This window comes from Trachymyrmex septentrionalis, unplaced genomic scaffold, assembly GCF_001594115.1.
Source record: "Trachymyrmex septentrionalis isolate Tsep2-gDNA-1 unplaced genomic scaffold, Tsep1.0 scaffold60, whole genome shotgun sequence".
Lineage (NCBI taxonomy): Eukaryota > Metazoa > Arthropoda > Insecta > Hymenoptera > Formicidae > Trachymyrmex > Trachymyrmex septentrionalis.
The window spans coordinates 5814049-5831866 of NW_017305779.1; the positions used below are offsets into that span (position 1 = coordinate 5814049).

Consider the following 17818-nt stretch of genomic DNA (forward strand, 5'->3'; position numbering starts at 1 on the left):
CAAATTTATGCAAGAATCTAAGTAAGAGATATAAATATATATGATTAAAAATAAAGCATTAAAATGGTATATTTATATATACCATTACGACATAATGTATATGTAAAATATTTGTTATCTTTAAAATAGCCACAATAAATATTAATGCACTATTTTTATCTTGAGCATGCATATATTGTTTTAAGGCATGCCAACGCAAATATATATTTTTTTAATTCATCAGCAATTATTATCCAATCAGCATGATTATAATTATCTCATTCTATCTTTTTCATTAACAGTCGCTGAACTTCGAAGGATTTGCTCGAGCTATGCAAAAACCTGCATTCGAGAGGAAAGTTTACCCATTAGAAATATCCAAATTAAGTGGTAAGGTGATCTTGATCTTCAATCATTGTTTGTTTTTCTCAAGTTTTTAACCTGGTCACACAATTCCAAAATAGAAATAAGCGCCATTTATCTATCGGGAAAATTGCGAGGAGCACAATTTTAAATTCAGTGTCAACAATCCACTATCCTAGCATCCTAAAAGAAGCGCATTTGTGAAAAGAATTTAAACGCGCGAGCGATAAAAGGAAAAGTTGGAGAAGGAAGATTGGAGAAGTTTCTCGAAGCTTGAGTATGCATATACATACTGTAGAGGGAGAAGAGAACTGAAGGTAGAAATTGCAGACTGGCGTTATTTTCGAGCAGTGTATTCAGCGCATCATAGATCGTGGATTTATATAGTAAAGTCTCAAAGGAAAAACGCAACTTGTAAGAAAATTACATTTTGCTACGTTCTCGATCAAATATCAAGAGAATACCTGATAAATATTGACGAAATCGAAGTATTTGTGGTATTAATCTAATATTTATTTTCGAATAGAATATTTTCTCTGTTTACGAAGGAAGACATTGAACTTATTGTTAGTATCACGTGTTCTACGAATGATTCACTAGTAGCTGAGATATTTTCATATTTATCGCCTACACAAAAGGCTATTGGAGAACCCGTTGCAGAATCAACCGAGATAATATGTATTTTTCTCCATTGCAAGAAGATTCTCTCAGTTACGAAGAAAAAGGGACTGTGTTTTATTTTATGTAATTTTTTTATCAGCAACCTTCTAAATTAGTGATTTAAGTAAGATGTAAAAGGCAGGCCAATACAGGATTTCAATAGAATCAATAGAAACAATATATAGTCATCGTATTTTTAATTAGAGCGAAATAATCTCTTTTTCTTTGCGAAAAACGAATTACGTTGAACTTAACGCTCTGTTTTATGTGAATAATTCACTGTAATAAAACAACGAATCGATATTAATTACTAACTGTACACATGAGCCAAACAACGTTATGTTGAACATACAAATTGTTCTCATGTTATATTCTGCGATTATCAATATAAAGTTCTTTTAAGTCTGAACGTTAAATTTAGTCTAAAAAAAGAAGCAGCTGCCAAGTCAGCCGCTCGGTCAAGGGAAACTGAAGACGAGACGGTGATAACGATAGAATAAGCGAAGCAACGGAAAGTAGAAAAGGAAAAGTTAGTAAGAAAGAGATAGACCGATAGAGCAAAAAAGAAAAAGAAAAGTGACTCAACAAGCCGATTTAGCAGGCGTGCACGTACTCCAAGAAAAAGATAAAGAAAAGAACAGGGACGGTTATCAAAGTAACAAGGAAAGAAGAAAGAGACGAAGAAAAGGAAATCGAACGAGATAAATAAAGAAGAAAAACGATTGGTAAAATTTAAAAAAACGAGAAAGAAAACGAAGTAAGATCACATCGATAGAAGCAAAAAAGTACTCTTCTCGAAACTGGTCTTCAAAATGAATAAAAATGTTCTGACAACTTCGCATACCAAGAATTTTTTTGACGAGGAAGCTATCTTGAAGAAGGTACGATGGCGCAATCTCATAGCATTCTGGATCCTAGGTCTATGCAACAATTACGGCTATGTCGTGATGCTCAGCGCGGCCCACGACATCCTACAGAGCAAATTCGGTGAGCAAGTGAGTAGTCGTATGATTTTTGATTATTTATCGCCCGAAAAAAAGCTGGAGCTGGAGAACTTGGAGAAAATAAATTTAAAAATTATATTACATCAAATTATATTCTTAAATTAGAACTAATAACTTAACAAATTATTTATAATACTTTTAATATTAAAGTATAAATTGAATACCTTTTCATGATTTTTACGTTTTGTTTATAAAAAGAAATAATTATCATAATTTAGAATTATAATTATTTTTTGGATTAAAATTCTAACATTATTTAAGAAAATTATACATATGAAAGTGTTTCAAAAATAAATATAATTAGATTAAAGTTATCATAAAGTTATAATTTGAAGCATTTATTCTAATAAACTTTAAAGAGTTTATGGATTTTTTAAAGAGTTAATGGAATATTTGAGATTAATCTTTGAAAGTCAGGAGGCAAGATAAAGATGATATTAGGCCTATTCTTGATGGAAAAACTCTTTGAATTGGTGCACACAGTGCAATAAGTTGAAGTGAAACAGATATAGTTTGTTTCACTTCACTTATTGCATTATGTGTAACAATTCAAAGAGATCTTCGATAAAAAACAGATCTTATTATTTCATGGATGATCTCTCATATTGTTGCCTGCTCCAGTTACAATAACAATAGACTGACAATACGAATCAAGTTCATCTCGGTATGAGATAGTGTGAACTATAGTATTTTGCTTTACAAAAGATTAACATAACAATGATTTGTTATTTTAATTCTCAGAAATCTTTTAATTTTGCGTATTTTTTTTTCTAAATTTTGGAAATATTCTCTTACGTATAATATTATTTTTTTGAAACATTCTAAAAAAAAGATGAATAGCTTTATGAGATAATTGTGTCAAATTAATTTTTATGTAATTAATAATTTTTTATCGGATGTAAAGTTATCTCTATATTTTCTTGAAAATTATCTTTTATCCAGTTTAGAAATTAGTTGAACAATATGAGAAACGGTATCCGATAATGCATATCTTAGTAAAGCTCGCGTAAGATATCTTATTTATAAATCCACACAGACTTATCAGTCTAGATTTGAAAGTGCAATGTTGCAAACAAAGAACATATATAGTTGTTATTATTAAGAAGCTACTCGATTTACTTACTTGAAACACAGTAAATTTATTTGTCAATTAATTGTAACAATTCAGATTAATAATTTACAATTAATTTAACATTAAATAAAAGTTATATTAGTTTGCACATTTGTTATTTTTAATGTAAAAAATTAATTTTGAATATTCGCACAAAATAACCGTAACTGAATTGGCATAATTAATAAATAAATATTAATAATAAATATCATCTTTCTTTTTAAGTCAGTCTTTTGCAATTGACATGGATCAAAATGTCAATTGATAATATTCAATTTTGTGTGATCAATGGTGTTATTTTAACAACTTATGTATTGATTAAATTCGTTCCGTATACGATATCAATCTGATATGTAATTAAATACTCGTGCACTTCTATGGAAAATTTTCTAACGATTTGTAAACCAACATTATAATCAGCATTATGCAAATTGCGCATTCCAATTGATTTAATCATTCGGTTTTACGCAGTTTAGCAATACAAATTGATAAATCCGCGCTATAATGACCCGTTTTTAATAATGTAATGATTCAATTTCCTCTTAAACGAGAAAAATCGTCGTAACTTTAATAATTTATGTCATCCGGCCGGATTTCCGAAAAAAACGTATCATCGATAAAGCAGCATGACACTATTACGTTGTGCAATCAGTGTTTTTTGCGTCGTATTATGGTCGATGTATGGTCATGTTATGTAAACCAGATAGGTGTAACAAGAATTAATTCGTCACGTGCAAAATATCATACTCGTAAAATATTAACATTATTATTTTTGATGTTCCTGCATTTTTGATGTTTACTGCATAAAACAAAAATTACTCTATTTTGAAAAGCAAACTTATTATTAAAAAAATAAAAAGACGAGATCTTTAATATTGCCAAAAATTTGTGTAAAGATAGTATTCAAATTAAATTCTTCGGAAAATCTCTCCTTTTGCAAACTTTTATCAATTTTATGCAATACTTTTATAAATTTTTTAATTGTTTCAAATATTTTCTTTTTAATTTTTATTTTAAATGAATATGTATTGTAATTGTAAATATTCTTATGGTTTTTCTAGAATGATACATTAAACAAAAACGACATGAACATGACGGAATATCAATGGAATACGACTCGTACATGCAACACGGTTTCAACTGGTGCCATACTTTTAGCAGATATTCTGCCAGCATTGGCAATCAAGATCACGGCGCCATTTCTACCATTTCTAGTACAGTGAGTATGTTTATTTCTTTCTTTTTTTCTTTTATATAGCTGCATTTAACGCTACGAAGTGCACTCTTGTGCATCTTAGCGTTATCCAGAATTACTTGTCAGAACGAAGCCAGTGAACACTGCAAAACAAATTACCTCCCACAATTATATATGTATTATATGTATAATCTCATTAAATAATTGAAGTGATAACAGAACTGAACGCAACGTGTGATTCATTTTTTTCGCAAAACATTTTATTGTCTTCCAGATTCTACACAATTTTCTTCACGTTGTGCAATTTATTATATTAATATTCGAATACTTTTCTGTAAAATTAAAATATCTTATCTTGACATCTGTAGAGATTCCACGCTCGGATGTTCTATATAATATTATAGCTCAAGATGACTGCAATAAAAGTGAAGTGCCAAGATTAATTTATATCGCGACGATTGGATGTTCTTGATAATAACATGTGCATTCCTAGTTATGTTAGTATAGTCTAAAGATAAAACGCAAATATCAAAAGTGATAAAAAAAACCGTAATACACTAGATTTAACTTAACTAGCAGTATTCATTTTCTAAACGCCTTTACTTTTTTCGTATACATACGAATGTATATGTATGAATATGTAAAAAAAAAATTATCAGTACATCTAAAATTTTTATATAAAATAATTTTTTGAAATATTATCTAACTAATAAATTTCTTTTATAAGACGTATACATTTTTTAGAAAAAAAATTCAAGATTTGTCCAAAGTGCACAAATTGCATGGAAAATTAATCGAATATAAAATCGAGCAAATCCGAGTATTTTTACTCTTTACTGTCTTTTTTCTCTCGATATATTTCCTTTTCTTTTTTTTTTAAAAAAAAAAAGCTCATCCGGCGCACAACGGAGCCTCGGATATCGTGTAAGTCCTTTCCGCGGTTGTACAAGCAACCGGCCCTAACCGTCAATCGCTAATCGATCAATCGACTCGTTAATTACAGTGCTCGACTGGCTACCTGTGTGTTATTTTCCGCTGCAGGATTCCTCATGGTGTCGTTGAGTACTACCGAATGGATCGCCATTATGGGCGTTATTATAACGTCGCTTTCCTCCGGCTTGGGTGAAGTTACTCTTCTCAGTTACAGTAATCAATTCTCTAAGTAAGTGTGTACATTCCATTTATTATTGTTTATTTGTTACTATCATATTACAGATGCGTTATATTTATTCTCGCTTGTTGCATACACCGGAAACTGAAACTTCTTATAGCTCTCGAATATATAGATCAGAAATATATAGATCATCGATTTAACAGCTTCTCATTGCATAGAATTTTTATATTAATTTAATTGTAATAAATGTAATTTATATTTAAAACAGATGCGTGTGTAAAATGAAGGTAGATAATTTTTTTGGGATATAATTTTCTATGCTTTAGAAAGTAATTCTTTAGGAACAGTAGAAGGAATAAAAAAAAAACGTAAGAAGTATAGAATTTATACTTTGAACGTGTATTAAAATATAAGGTAGAATGTCGAAGGGCATAAAGTTTTCGGCTCAAATTTATGAGGCATATTTAAGAGTCAGAGTCATCTGTTGCCACGACGGCGGGTATATTTCCAGAATTGTAGTATAAATATTTAAACAGTAACAGAGAAATAGTGATAATATAATGCAACGCCAGGGAGTTCAGATCTAAAAGTGCGCATAAAACGAAATATACGCGCACGATTTACATCATATCAAGAAAAATAAGATAAAAGACTGTACGCGTAAAAATTACCAGCATGTATATAGGTTTGTAATCACGTTTATAATCACGTGGATAACTACAGAGTAGCAATTACGACGGGTAATCATAATCTAATCGCTGATCATTCTCTTGTAAAACGTAAGAAAACCTACACTAGGAATTATTTGTCTGTCGTTCAAGATGTCGTACTGTCATTTTAGACAAATGCAAAAGCGGAAGAGTCGCGTAATACAAACACTCGTTAGATAACGAGCAACCTATTTATTAAGCTCTAACGTCAGATAATTTGAAATGCGAAAATTGTAAGATAAGCTTCTATTAATTTTAACTTCTATCTCTTTAGCCTTTATTTTATCAGCTTCTCAGATGTTTGGAATTTTCTTATCATTAATTGCTATTAATTTTCTCGCAGGCAAGTGATCTCGACGTGGTCATCGGGCACGGGCGGCGCTGGAGTAATCGGCGCTGTATCTTACGCTGGACTCACCTTGGTACTATCTATCGAGAATACATTGCTAGTCATGTTGATCGTGCCACTTTTGCAAGCGGTCACGTTCTGGGTTATCCTCAAACACCCGACGCACATCAGAATTCCAATCACCAAGAACGGCATCGATAGTCAAGAACAAATCATTAAGATCCCTGAAAAGACTTTCAGGGATAAGATTAATTTAGTGCCTGGCTTGCTGAAGTACATGATACCACTTGGGCTCGTTTACCTATTTGAATACTTCATTAATCAAGGCTTGGTAATGACAATCTTTATATTTTTTCACTATATATGTACATATCTTTCCTCTACTTGTCTATTAATTATATACCTACAATCTTTTTCTTTCTGTTAATATTATATAATTTTGCCACGTTTATTTATGCTCTTGTTAAATCAAATCAATTCTCATTTTGATTTTTAAGAGGAAAATATGTACAGGAATTACATCGTCAGGCATCGTCTATGACCTATCAGCTTTATCATTGCGAATATATTATTTAGCTCATTAATTTCAGAAGTCATAATTAAATAAGCGAAACTTTGTTTATAGTACGAACTTGTCGAATTCAAAGATATTTGGTTGACACACTCCGAACAATACAGATGGCTCCAAGTGGATTACCAAATAGGTGTATTTATCTCGAGGTCGTCGGTGAACCTGGTCACCATTAATAAAATTTGGATTATGTCCGTGTTGCAGGTAATAAAACTTTCGGAATCAGGAAGTCGAACAAAAAATACAGATCATACGATCTAAAACTCATTATATTTCTTTTAGTTCTTTAACGTTATACTCTTTTTCTTCGAGACCCTCTATTATTACATACCAAATATATGGATCGTTTTTGCTCTTGTATTGTGGGAGGGTCTACTTGGCGGTGGAGCGTATGTGAACACGTTCTATCGAATGTCAACTGAGGTAATGATGCTACATCTTTATTTAAGAAATAAGTTAAAATTAAAAAACTATGCAAATCAAACGAAACCTGCAGAACACAAACTAATAATAACTTATATTAATGTTACAATTTCCTATGTTACAATTTCAGCAATGTAACTGTTATAAACAATACGTGTTGTATTACAATACATTTATATCGTTGAGTGAGAAATTAGAATATTGATGTGAATATTACTGTGAATTTATATTTTGCGGAAAAATAATGCGTTGAGTTCTCCGCAATTTTATAAATGTTATCTAATGATATTTTCTACGACTTAAAATTAATTTGGCGTGAAATCTCTTATAGATTCCGAAGGTGGATCGCGAAGCTTCTTTGGGAATCGCGACGATGGCAGACTCTATCGGGATTGCGTTAGCCGGTTGGTTGTCCATGCCTGTTCACAATGCCATTTGTAAATTACCGCAACCGACGCGATTAGGTAGTTAAAGATATCGTGGTGGTTCCCCTGCTACTGAGTGATAACAAAGTTTCTGTAGAAACTTACTTTTAAAAGTTCCTCAACACAACATGCCGATGATTAACGGCAAATATGAGGTGTCTCTTTTATTAATTTAACGATTGCATGTAGATCAAATGTATGCAATTGTTTAATCGCGCATTCGCGGATCATAAAATTATTAACGTTCTAGTCCGGTTAAACTTTTAGCTTTGTGGGAGTATTCGAATCTACGAAATTTTGAGGAAATATTAATAAAGCAAACGTTCAGAATGCAGGCGACACGGTGATGAATTTTTATATAGTTTACTACTTTTAATATATTTTATAAATATTGATATTTATTAGATTTTCTAAATGATATTTTTAAAGTCATGACCGTGTCACTCGCAGAAACATTTTAGATTCGTTATAAGCGGTTTGTAAGCAGTTTGGATTACAATGTATTACAATTACAAATATCCGAGCTTTATTCGGTACAAACGTTTAAAAGATTAGGAACAGGGCATATTGCAGTACATGTCGCATATTAAATATACATAGGCGACGTAACATATAATACACGAATATCATCTGTGTTTTCGCTGCGGAACGAAAGAATTTCTTTTTCTCTTTCGGAATAACTGTACCTAGATCCTGCTGTACTATAGGTCTATTTGTTTCACGATATGCGTATAAATTTTGAAAATTGTACTGTAAATCTATATTTCTTCTCTATAACATATCTAAATTTTGACTTGTACTGTAGTCTTGTTTTACTGTAGTCTAGTGCTGATATCGTAGAGATATATTCTGAGATTACTATTGTTGATCTTTATATAGTTTCCATAATATATCCGACTTGTTGCGATGAAACGAGATACGCAAGTATTTTCGTGCGTCCTTAAGATTCCGCACCGTCGAGAACTAATCGCTCGTTGATTTGAGGATATCTCAGTATTAATAGCTACTGTAATGAATTGACCTCATCGATTAATTAGAAATAATAACGCACTTGGATTACACCGTCTTCTTACTCACTCTTGTGATTAGATATAAAAATTACTAGGTTCGAACTACCACATTTCTACTTTGATATATTGATATCTATTATTAAGATTATTCTTACATTTTTTTGATTAAAAGATTGTGATTCTAAGTATTATAGATATATATGTCAATTTTAATAAAGTGATTTGGAGCCATCAGAATAATCAATATTTTTCTGTTTTTGCCTTATACATGATTGTTTCAACGATACAGTTTAAGAAAGCAGCAACTTAACATATATATAAGGGTTCAATCTTCATGTAATATTTATAATAGCGACAAATATAAATTTTTTTATTCATAAGTTTTAAATTGCAAAATAAAAATAGAATCAATTATGTCGTAAGTAAAATATATAAAGCAATTGAAATATTCTGAGCGAGTTGAGAAATAAAAATTAATTTATTAGAATTTTAAGTTGCTGCTCTTTTAAATTGTTGTTAATTGCTATCTGTCACATTTAATAGTTCATCGATTTTTGATTCAAGCAATATTTCTTCTTTATGAAAATATCCGCGCCAGCTTCTTAAACCCAGAACTACACACATGTATCTGCGAGATCCAATAAGATTTCGTCATTAACATTTTTGAGAATTTCTTTTTGTTTAAATATTTATTTTTTAATTTAGCAAGTTGATTAGAACTTTGATCTCCTGGAAAAAGATTTGTCGAAAAATATATGCTTTCCCAGAATTAGATATCTATACATATAAAAATATCCAACTGTGTTTGAGAGACTCGGCATGTAGTCTACGTGTGCAACAAAAAATGTGTATGCAGTTCTAAGATTAATAATGCGTGACTCTTGTGTGATATTTTTATATCAATAGTAAGTAAATAACGAATGTACGATACTATTACTATTTTTATTACTTTACGACAATATTACTTTTCTTGAAAATAACTTAAAAGATAGTTGCGATAATGGATATGTCTCTATTACCTCAACGTATAAAATGAGTATTTTTATGTTTTTAGCAAATAAATATCTAATAAAAAAATAAAAAAAAACTAATAAAAAACTAATAAAAAAAATATAAAAACTAATAAAGTAATAAAAATCTATTGCGCGATAAATCTATTGTATATTATATCCATTTACGTTTGTTGGAATTTAACAGGAAGTGATTCTTCTCTTCAAAGATACGATATATGGAAGATTAGCACGGAGCAATTAGGAACTGTATTCTTATAAGCCGTATGTGTTTATCTAACACTGGCGTTTAAGCGAGTTGTAGATTAAACATTGCTTATCCGCAATTTATGCGTTTTAACACAAAGTGTTTCTGATTAATCGCACTTTCTGCTAATTATAATGCAAGGTCACGAGGAAACATCCTGCATAAATCTTTCCTATAAAAAATTATCTCTCAAATCGCGAAAAATCTTAGCACATTTTATGTTTTTATTAATAATACTTTAGGCGCTTCAGAAATGAGTTTGATAGTTGTTGCTTACGAGGACGGTTTACGTTACACCGTCGCCATGTGAATTGTTACGTAATTGCTTCTAACGTTTGCGTAAAACATTTGATTAGTATCTGTGATAAAAAGTTAATGAGTTCCTCTCTTTCCATTATACCAATATATAAATTACCCAAGTAACACAAAAGTACGATAAATATCGCAAGAATATCCTAATTATCTCGATAATTTTCTTTTAAAATTTTCATAAGCGTTTTTCAAAGATTTTTTGCGTTACTTGGGAAGCAATTATTAATTTAAAACTGAAAATAAGAGGATAAAAATTAATTTACTGAAAACTATTTTTCAATTTTCTCCATTACTTAATTACGCGCATCTTTCCAAAATAAGTTTGCCAGATTCCTCGTACTCTTGACGCGACAGCCACATTTGCTGGAATGAGCCCAAAGAACTGAGGATCGAGCCACCGATCCAGGCACCATAACGTCGCTCGCTTGAGCTGTTTGCGCTGATTATTTTCAGTCTCATACTCTGTGAGAATTAAATTATTATAAATCGAGAAATTTGAAACTTCATAATAAGTACTTAATATTACAAAACGAGTTACCGGTGGGGTTTTACTGGCCAGGTCCCGATTCAGTCTCTCACTGAAGCCCTGAAGACAAGAATTGCCGCCGGTCACCACTACGCTGCCATACAGACTCTGCAACATATGTAGTCTTATTATTTTACAAATAATAGTGTACACACTCAGAAATAACGATTTTGCTGAAGTATCTAAAAATTCAGTTAGATACAGATTTGAAAATAGTTTTGTTTGAATCAAAATAATTTTGTATATAAGATACTCTAACTTGTGTTGCTAGAATGTTAATATTTTTGCAATATTGCTCATCATGTTTGAGATCTCTACATAATTATTTTGATAATCCAACAAAATTATTTTCCGTGAGCAAAATTGATTCAAAATGCCTTAAAAAGGTTGTCACTCTAATTCAATCTAATTAATTTGAAGATACATACTGGTCTGATATCCATATCGCACATTCCGACACTTGTGGTGACCAGAGGGCCAATTCCTAAAATACTCGCGCCTACACCCTTAACGTTACTAGGATCGAAGAGAGCCTCGGGTATCATGAGCCTTATAGATCCGAAATCATCGTTGTAACCAGTCGGAAATTCATAATGCTTCATGGGTAGAGTATTTGCCATATCTTCGTCATAGGGACTATCCGATACTTGCAAACAGTTCATCTGAAAGTCCTGTAACAACTCTCGCACCATGTAACTCAGCCAGGACGACGATGGTTGCGGTCCGGGTCGTTTCGTCCAGCGAGGAGGATCTCTCTCTCGTACTACATCTAAAAAAAAACATAAATTAGTAAGCGGAAATTTTCAAAATTATACTAGAATTTTTTATATACAATAATAGTTTATTGAAATCTAAATTATATCTTTTAACTTCGATAAAAAAAATCTGCCAATATTTTATCCTGTAAGAAATAGCTATAATAATCTGTAGTTATATGTCATTGTATGTAAATTTCTTCCACATATATATTATAATAATAAGCATTTTTAGTGAAACATTATTTACCTTTGCTGGCGACAAGACAAGCTGGTACCAGTTCGATGTCTTTCTCCTCGAAGAACTGTCTACATTGCATAGTGATGAAATCGCCACCCAAAGGACTCTTGACAATTCCTTGAGTGATAACGTAACCATCGTGGACCGGCACTGCGCTAGTGTGCGTGGCACCGCTGTCCACGACCATCGCCGTAGATCTACCGTTCGCGTAAGCAGCCAAAACGGCGTTCTTGCAGATATACATAGCCGGCACGTTGAATTTCTCGAACATGAGCTCTAACAACTTCTCGCGTTTCAGTCTGGTGTTCCACGGACACTCGGTCATCAGGATCGGATGATGCTCGGATAAGGCATGCAGTCGTTGCTTGTATGTATACTCGGTCAGTCGTTCAAACATGTCCCAATCGTCGATCATACCGTCCTTCATCAGGCTCACTATCTCCATATCTAAATCCAAACCGGACTTTTCAGTATTACGAAAGTTCTAACAAAATAAGTAAAATATAAATAAATACTTGTTAATAATGACGTTGTACTTACACTGATTAATCTTGTACTAAACGGGATTAATTATAAATGAATTATCTACTTTAATACTAAATATTTATAATAATTGTATAATATGTATTAAAATTTTAGGCAAAAATATTTTATACAGATTATTTTCTTTGGTGCAATCAAAAGGTAATTCTACGTGTAAACAAATATAGTATTGCATAAATAAAATTGTTTTATATGAAATTTCGTTGAAATCAGAGAATTCGAGAATTTCTACAATTGATCGTTACGTTTTCACTAATCGCGGAAAAAACATTTATTTATTTGTGGGATTTTTATATGTCTTAGAAAGAATTCTGTTTTCTACATTTGATTAATTCGATTAAAGCTATTATTAATCACGAAAAAAAGGTTTGTAGGCTTATTAATAATGATTAATAATTTATTACGCTATTTTATTCATTTTATTTATTTATTTTTATTTAAATAACATTTATCAGAATGTTAACGCGATTGAAATATCGGTTTCTTTAATTATATTACAGTTACGGCAGAAGTATTATTATAATATATGCGTAGTAGATTATATGAAACACAAAATTGATAATCGAAAACACATTCTCGCTTTTGAAGTGTCACTTCTATTTTATATTTAATTATATTTTGTATTTTTATATTTATCAATTTAATCAACTGATTTCTGCAAGTCTGAAAAACTAAAATTTGATAGCATACCCTTTTTTCGCACTTGGATAGCCGTGACGTCGACGTTGTAGTGCTTCTTGGTGACATTGTTGCAGTCAATCCCGCTGGGGTCGGCGGGTTCCTCCCACACCCCGAGGGTCGTCGGGATCTCGGCCTTCGGCGTATCCTCGCCGCCATATCCCACGCGGAGGTTCTGGTGTCCGACGTCGAAGATGATAGCACCTACCTCGTCTGGTGTAATAATCGCGGACAACCACGTGGAATTAGTCTAGCGTATAAATGTATACATTTTCTGGTTAGAATAATTATGGAGCGCGGCCACGTACTTACCACCGCCGTAGACACCACCGCTCATAGTATCTGAAGGGAGAGGAAGCTTGGCGCATGCCCGGGTGGACTGTTTCACCCTTGCAGTATGTATCTTTAATATGTATACACGCACACATGTAAACGTGCATACACACAAACACACATACAAACACACACACAAACACAAACACACACACAAACACAAACACAAACACACACACACACACACACACACACACACACACACACACACACACACACACACACCCACACACACTGCCGACTTGAGAGGATTGCACGGCTGTATATTCTCTCAAGATTAATCGATCGTTGGTTACAGCGATAAACATAAGGTTGTTTATAGAATATATTATAATATGTAATTTAATCTTCTCAAATAATTAATAGATTCATTTTAAATTAAATCGCCAGATTTCTTAACATACAAGAAAAAATTATGAAAATAACTGCTGTAAACATTTTTAATGTCTACGAATCAGGTCATTCACCAAACAAAAATCGACTATCAAAGGATGCTATAAATAGTTACATAACAAATTTATCTTAAATAATTTTATTCATCCACGTTTGTAAATGCTTTAATAGATCCGACTTAACATATCGTTTATAGAATTGTTCATTCTTGTTTATATACGCATCGGCACGCAGGACTTGAGACGAGTATATCAATTTAAATACCCATTATCTTAAAAAAAAATAAACTAGTATCAAATTTTTTTTAATAAATAAAATTAATTCTATTTTGCAAGCTGTCAAAATATCTGATCTTCGTAAAAACGATCGTACAAAATAAACATTGCAAAAGCATCAATTAACATCATAGAAAAAGAATGATGATAAAATTAATACCTTGGTAAAATTAAAAAAAGAAGTCCTTTTAATTATAAAATAGAAGTCCTTATAAAAGCTGTATTGTACTCTTTGCGTAAATCAACTTGATATTTTCGCAAAACAAATTTGCGATTAGACTTTAACGAACGGGAAACAGATGGACAGGTAAAGAAACACACAGGCACGAGACGAGCACATTTCCAATATGGAATTAGTGTTGTATATTTTACAAAGTAAATAGAATATAAACAATCTAAAGTCGTCTAAAACACAATAGTACGAATTTCGTGGTAAATCATTTCGTGTGTCATAAAGATAGACGATATATCATCAACAGGGCGACTCCTTTCGCTTTCCTCCACCTCGCGCGAATGACTTGAGGGCCGAAATAACAGGGAAAGGCATGGGGGCACTTAAACCGGCTGGCCGAAAAATCATGGTCACCCGACCGAGTGTGAACGGTAACCCAACAAGCCAACGGGTGACGTGTTGGCGAAAATGATTCGATGGCGACACGTAGTATCGCGGAGATTACGATAACACTCGTGAAATAGTACTCTTCTCATGTACCTCAATAATTTCTTAGATCATCATCATCATCATCATCATCATCATCATCATCATCTTTAAGGTCCGTCGATCGTTAATCGACGCAGACTGGCATCGCATTTGCATTTTCTTCGAACTCTTCCTTTTCATTTCTTCTTTTATCTGTCGGGAGAGGGGCTGGGTCTCGGATGGAGTGTGACGTACGCGGCAGTTTGTGAGCGAAGTGTACAATGGGTACAGTAGTAATAGACAACTTACAGACATTATGTTCGGTCGTTACGTTTACGCTACGTGATAACTCGTCTAAGACTAGGTTTACGCTCAACATTCGTCGCATTCGACGTTTTCTTTCACGATACTCGCGTTTGACAGTTCTCACGCGTTCTCCTTTCATCGACGTTGTAAACTTGCTCAGCTTTCGCACAAATCACAGAGATCTGTGATCAGAGATCTGTGACATCTTATGACAGATGTCAAGTGTAAACCTAAACTACAATGCTTCTTTCAGTCTCTCGCGGATAAGTTAAAACGACACTGACGACAACGACGAATGATTGCGTTACTTTCTCTTTACATAGACATATACGGTAACACTCTTCGCGGAGAAGCGGGAGATGGTGTGGATGAATGGACGTTTGATCGAATCGACGAGAATGATTGGAAGACAAGGAAAAATGTTTGGAGGTCGAGTATTGCTCGCTTCGATATGCATGTACAAGTGTCTCGCGCCAGAGACACGTACAATAGTCAGAAAACGATTCGGGGGTATCTCGGCCGATCGTAGATCTCTTCGCAGTCGTTGGTCGCTTCGTAGTAGAGTAAGATGGCAGTTACCGTTAGACTTTTACAGTTTAATTACAGTCGTCGCGCGTTCGCGTCGTATTTTCGCTATTATAATAATTAGAAGATTGTATGGGGAATGTGTACGTATTTGTGTTCGGTAAATCGGAGATATTCGAATATAAAGATCGTCGTGGAGGGAAGAAATCCGAGGTGGATATGGATCGCGCGTATAACGCCGCCATTTTTAACTAACTATAGGATTATTACACGGAATGCGGAATGAAACGTGGCAGTTTATACGGATCGTCGTCGTCGAGACGCTCCGCGGACTCACGGGAACTCTTCGTTCGCTTCTTCTTGCGCCACGATATAGAACAGACAACAATGTAGAACTCGACCTGGTCCGTTCAAGTACTCCGTCAAGTACCCGAACGCGACGCGATACATAAAACTTTGTGGTTCCATCAAGCGGAACCAATAAACGGCAGCTTATAGATTCTCTGTCTCTCTCTGTTAAACTTAACTTTGTTACGATCAATCGCAGCGCGTTCGTTCGCGATCGTTCGCCTAAATCGTAACCCTAAAATACTTAAGCCGAGAAATAATCTTGACGTCGGATCGATCTTGCCGGAAACGCCGGTGGCAGTTTACGGAGCGTGTGATCGTCGAGCTGACGGACGCGTTCTCGTCGACGTAGGCCGGGAGCAGGACGAAGGAGCACGTGGAATTATCACTTGAATAGCTGGCGATCGGATACCGAGACGCCAATTCGCATTAACGAAACGACGGACCGCGGCTTGCACAAATCTCGCGCGATATTTCCTTTATACTCATCTTCCTTTCTCTTCTATTTACTTTTAATGTCTCCTCTTCTCTTTTACGTCTTACGACGGGGATTCTCGCGTACGCATCGGAGGCTTTTACACGTATTTACACCGCGATTACGAAGTCACGGACGTTTCGTTGGCTGTTATGACCGCGATCGAAGTCGCACTCGGCCTCGCTTAGCTCAAACGCGTCGGAGAAGCCCGAGGGTGGGTCCAGCTTGGGGACGAACAGGTTTCCTGATCCGTCACGCTCCTGGTCCCGATTGGCACAGGGATTGCCCGACTGGTGCTTGGGATGGCCAAGCCCGGGGATTGGCCCGAAGTTGGCACGGGCCTCCTCGCTGGTATGACGCGCCAGCTGTAACATCCTGAATGCAAACGGATTTTCTTTTATCTTGCAAATAGTGGGGACATGTTTCATTTAGTTAACGATATGAGCTTAAAACCCGAGCTTGGTCAACAAGAAGTCTGTAATGAAAAGTTGATAAGAACATATATTGTAGTTTCCTGGCGGAAAAAAAATTTTTATATAAAGGTACAGAAAAACTATATAGATTGAGACAAGAGCTTAGAAATTCTTACTTTTTCGTAGATATTCGTAGTGGGACGTTATAAAATGGCGTTGTTTGAGGGCGAAAGATTTCTAAGTTTTTCGAAGAAACAACGCCGCTCTACGTCCCACTACGAACATATATGAAAAAGTAATAATTTCTAAGATCTTATTTCAATCTACGTAGTTTTTCGTAAAAGCTTTCCCGACAGGGTAATGGAAATCTTTGATAACAATCTCCGCCTCGATGAAATATATCTTCCTCCGTTTTTGTAAAAATGCGTTCGGATTATATAATATATTCAACTATCGGTTTATGAATAACTTTAGTGATCAATTTAGATCGTGTATTTTAAATTTAAATGTAATGTCGAATTTGACGACATATTTAAATGTAAGTCTTTATTTAACTGTAAATTTTGATATTTGAGCAAACAATCAGTTTAGAAATTCAAGAGCATCGTGGAAAAGATTAAAAAGATCAATAATCGATTAATGATAGGCTTACTTGGGTCTTCCCCTTCCAGGAAACGATTTTCTCTCAAAAATCGGTGAGGGTTCTGTAGACGTGCTAGATTCTGGTCCATGGTACAGGAAGTCTGTAAGCAAACACGTTTTCCCTTTGTCTTTTACACCTAATTCGCCGAAAATAAATAATTAATCACAAGTACTTTCGCGATCTCACGGTGGGAATCGTGGATCTACGTTGCTCGATGCAATAACAATCGATTCGTGCGACA

At 33.9% G+C, this 17818-nt stretch overlaps 3 protein-coding genes across 6 annotated transcripts in view; 1 reads left to right on the forward strand and 2 right to left on the reverse strand.

Moving 5' to 3' along the window:
- Nucleotides 1-1692: 1692 nt before the first annotated feature.
- LOC108752634 (battenin) lies at nt 1693-8866 on the forward strand. Its single transcript, XM_018493612.1, has 7 exons — nt 1693-1997; nt 4179-4336; nt 5316-5474; nt 6480-6816; nt 7111-7260; nt 7339-7479; nt 7811-8866. Exons 1-7 carry the CDS (start codon nt 1815-1817, stop codon nt 7949-7951), a joined length of 1269 nt encoding a protein of 422 aa, XP_018349114.1. The 5' UTR covers nt 1693-1814; the 3' UTR covers nt 7952-8866.
- Nucleotides 8867-10771: 1905 nt separating this feature from the next.
- LOC108752491 (actin-like protein 6B) lies at nt 10772-13563 on the reverse strand. The gene is made up of 6 exons (XM_018493337.1): nt 13539-13563; nt 13239-13439; nt 12015-12452; nt 11438-11778; nt 11022-11117; nt 10772-10945 (listed from the first exon to the last, which is right to left on the reverse strand). The coding sequence occupies exons 1-6, from the start codon at nt 13561-13563 to the stop codon at nt 10781-10783; spliced, it is 1266 nt and encodes a 421-aa protein (XP_018348839.1). The 3' UTR covers nt 10772-10780.
- A 1028-nt stretch (nt 13564-14591) lies between these two features.
- The window catches only part of LOC108752601 (Down syndrome cell adhesion molecule-like protein Dscam2), a 167804-nt gene continuing 164577 nt past the window's right edge, over nt 14592-17818 (reverse strand). For all 4 annotated transcript variants that reach the window (XM_018493542.1, XM_018493539.1, XM_018493543.1 and 1 more), the window contains 2 exons: nt 17587-17677; nt 14592-16896 (listed from right to left, as the gene is read on the reverse strand). In XM_018493542.1, coding sequence (XP_018349044.1) covers nt 16706-16896; nt 17587-17677 — 282 coding nt within the window. In that variant the 3' untranslated portion in view covers nt 14592-16705. The remainder of the gene's footprint in view (nt 16897-17586; nt 17678-17818) is intronic.